The sequence below is a fragment of the Sprattus sprattus genome (genome assembly GCF_963457725.1).
Source record: "Sprattus sprattus genome assembly, chromosome: 7".
In the NCBI taxonomy this organism is placed as follows: Eukaryota; Metazoa; Chordata; class Actinopteri; order Clupeiformes; family Clupeidae; genus Sprattus; species Sprattus sprattus.
The window spans coordinates 19,187,057-19,190,135 of NC_137926.1; the positions used below are offsets into that span (position 1 = coordinate 19,187,057).

General features: G+C 42.1%; 1 protein-coding gene across 1 annotated transcript; it reads left to right on the top strand.

Moving 5' to 3' along the window:
- Nucleotides 1-357: 357 nt before the first annotated feature.
- Nucleotides 358-1,296, top strand: foxb1a (forkhead box B1a; the record flags this gene model as incomplete). Its single annotated transcript, XM_080842434.1, has 1 exon — nucleotides 358-1,296. The coding sequence occupies one exon, from the start codon at nucleotides 358-360 to the stop codon at nucleotides 1,294-1,296; it is 939 nt and encodes a 312-aa protein (XP_080698560.1).
- Between the last annotated feature and the right edge of the window lie 1,783 nt (nucleotides 1,297-3,079).

Sequence of the window (3,079 nt, forward strand, 5' to 3'; positions counted from 1 at the left end):
AAGTAAAGATTACAGCTCGTCTGAGAAAGCAGACGCGTTTTAATAGGAAGGCGCAGCAGACCGACAGCACCCAAATCTGGTGTCCCCTTCCTGCAAACAACAACCCGCCTAGCATTTCGAACTTTCATCAGTGATCACTTCGGACAACCGCCATCAACGGTAAACTACAGAACAGTTCTACTGTTTTAACATTTTTGTTGGCGCGTTTATCCGTTCATGGGACATAGTAAGTGTTTTACATGTACTGCTGAACTTTTGGGAAAGCGATCGATAGTTTAAAGATTTCGAGCAGTGAAGATAATCTCCGGACTTGAACAATCCAACAATTAACGCAGCAGCAACTAAAAACCTGAGAGGATGCCTCGACCAGGAAGAAACACATACAGCGACCAGAAACCTCCTTATTCCTACATCTCCCTGACCGCCATGGCCATACAGGGCTGCCCGGAGAAGATGCTCCCACTAAGCGAGATTTACAAGTTCATCATGGACCGTTTTCCTTATTACAGAGAAAACACGCAGAGGTGGCAGAACTCTTTACGACACAATCTGTCTTTCAACGATTGTTTCATCAAGATCCCTCGCCGTCCGGACCAGCCTGGAAAGGGCAGTTTTTGGGCGCTGCATCCCGGGTGCGGAGACATGTTCGAGAACGGAAGTTTCTTGAGGCGGCGCAAGCGTTTTAAATTAATGATGGCCATGGATGCTCTGGCTGCAAATAAGTCTTCCGATGCTGCACATTATCTTCAGCAACAAGCCAAACTTCGACTCAGCGCACTCGCAGCCACAGGTACACACCTCCCGCAGATGTCCAGCTACAACTTGGGAGTGTCACAGCCGTCCACTTTCAAGCATCCATTCGCCATAGAGAACATAATTGCCAGAGAGTACAAGGTACCAGGAGGGTTCGCCTTTTCCACCATGCAGTCAATGTCTGCTGGCTACCCCCTGCACAACCAATTGACCACGGCCTGGCCCCATATGTACAACCCCAATGTGATCGACACGGCTCCTATGTCAATGGCCGGCAGTGATTACAGTGCCTACGGCATACCCATCAAGTCCCTTTGCCACGGGGGACAGACCTTACCAGCTATCCCTGTGCCAATTAAACCCACGCCGACCGCAGTACCTGGCCTGACGTCGATGTCCCACCATATTCCCGCGTTCCTGTCGAACTCTCCGCAATCTTTAAGCCCTACATCTCCTCAAACAGCCACCAGCCAAAGCAGCCCTGCCACCCCCAGCGAGACACTCACAAATCCGTCAACACTGCAGTCTGTAGCGGTGCACTGACCTCGTTCAGGTACCCTGGACTTCTCCACTCAAAGACCTAGACCTGCAGGACATCACACTCTCCAAAGTTTCATGTTCACTCTCCGAAGGCGAAAAAATAACGGCTACAATCAAGGCAAGATATTTCTGTGTTGCAGTAATGTTAATTTGTGTGTATGTATTTCAGACTTCTAAGTGTTGCTTTGAATGGTAGTTGTCTTCTCACCTGGATGGAGTACAGATATATTGTGGTATATTGTTTTCCATGTTATAAATTATTTGTCAGTTTTTTGACCTTCTGCATATCCAGATTTTATTTGCCTACTGTAAGGAATGGCTGTTTACAAGTTGAAGCACTGCAAACTTTTCTGTCAGATCGCTGATGTGAGTTGGATAGGTGTTTTAATTAACCTTCTAAGTAAGCGCTGGACAGTATAATCAGTTTCATAGGTGACATGACAAAGTCGCTTATAATTTGGAGATGGCCCAGATTCACAAATTAGTCATTTTTATATGCATACAGTTGTCAGTGAAAAATGAAAACAAGCAAGGTATGAGGCATAAGAATCAAGACATTGCGACAATGATATTCAGTGCAACTTTTAAATAACTGATTTGCTTGTTGCAGATGGTATACCAAATACCTAGCTGTTAGATTTCTTTTATTAAATACAACTCAGAAGTATGTTATGTTGTCAAACATAAAAAAATATAAAATTAAAAGGGACAAGGGTTCTCGTGGAGCGCGAGGTAAATATTGTGTATATCTGAAAATAACTGATATTGAATTGTGTAAAATGCACTTTTTAGTTAGATGTTTTAGATTATCTCTATTTTGCAGGATATGTTTTGTGGAGCATTTAATTTAAAGCTGTGTGGTGACCATGTGTATTCAATGCCGTAAATTTGTACTTTTTCTGTTACAATGTAAAGCATGCTCTCTCAAACGTTGTGTTGTTTTGCTGCAAGCATGCGTGCTTTTAAAAAGTGTGCAAAAAGTCTGCATTAAATTATCAACTTGGTCATCAAAATATTTTTTCATTAAAATTATGTAAACCTCAAATATATGCTCCGTGTATTTCTAAATTCTGAAATTTTATTTCTCAGTTTATGTATTACAGATCACATATTGTCTCACACACACCCCCCAACACACACACAAATCCAAAACACAAGCAAGCACAAGCAAGCAAACACACACACACACACACACACACACAGAGGCAGACAGACACACACACACACACACACACACACACAGGCGTAGTTTTAGTTTTTATTATTATAATTATTGGCATTGTGATATTAGTGGGACATTTTCGATTTTTAGATGCATTTAGAATAGTTTAATTCTAGATTTAAAAGTTAGGCTACTCCTTGTTGTTAACTCCTATTTTTGCAGCAAATGAACGAACGTCACGTTCATGATAATATCACCTAAATTAATTAGCATTGATAACATGGCTAGTATCAAATCAGGAAATCGACACCTTTGACTCACAGGAGCAATGCATTTTGTGAGTACCATTGCAAGACCACGGCCTCTATAGGAACACCCAGACCGGCCGTTAGGAAATAGATGAATCAAGCTGTTGATTAGAATGCATGGAGTTACTGTGTCATAGCCACAGTGCAGACAAGTAACCTCATTCATCAAGCACCATGCACTCGATTAAGACCAGCAGTGACAGTCTTAAACATGGTATACTGAAACTTATCACGAGTTGATAAGGATCAAGCGATATCTCTCCATGTGAACATAATGTCAGTGATTTTATATGTTATGTTCTAGAGCTGTAACCAT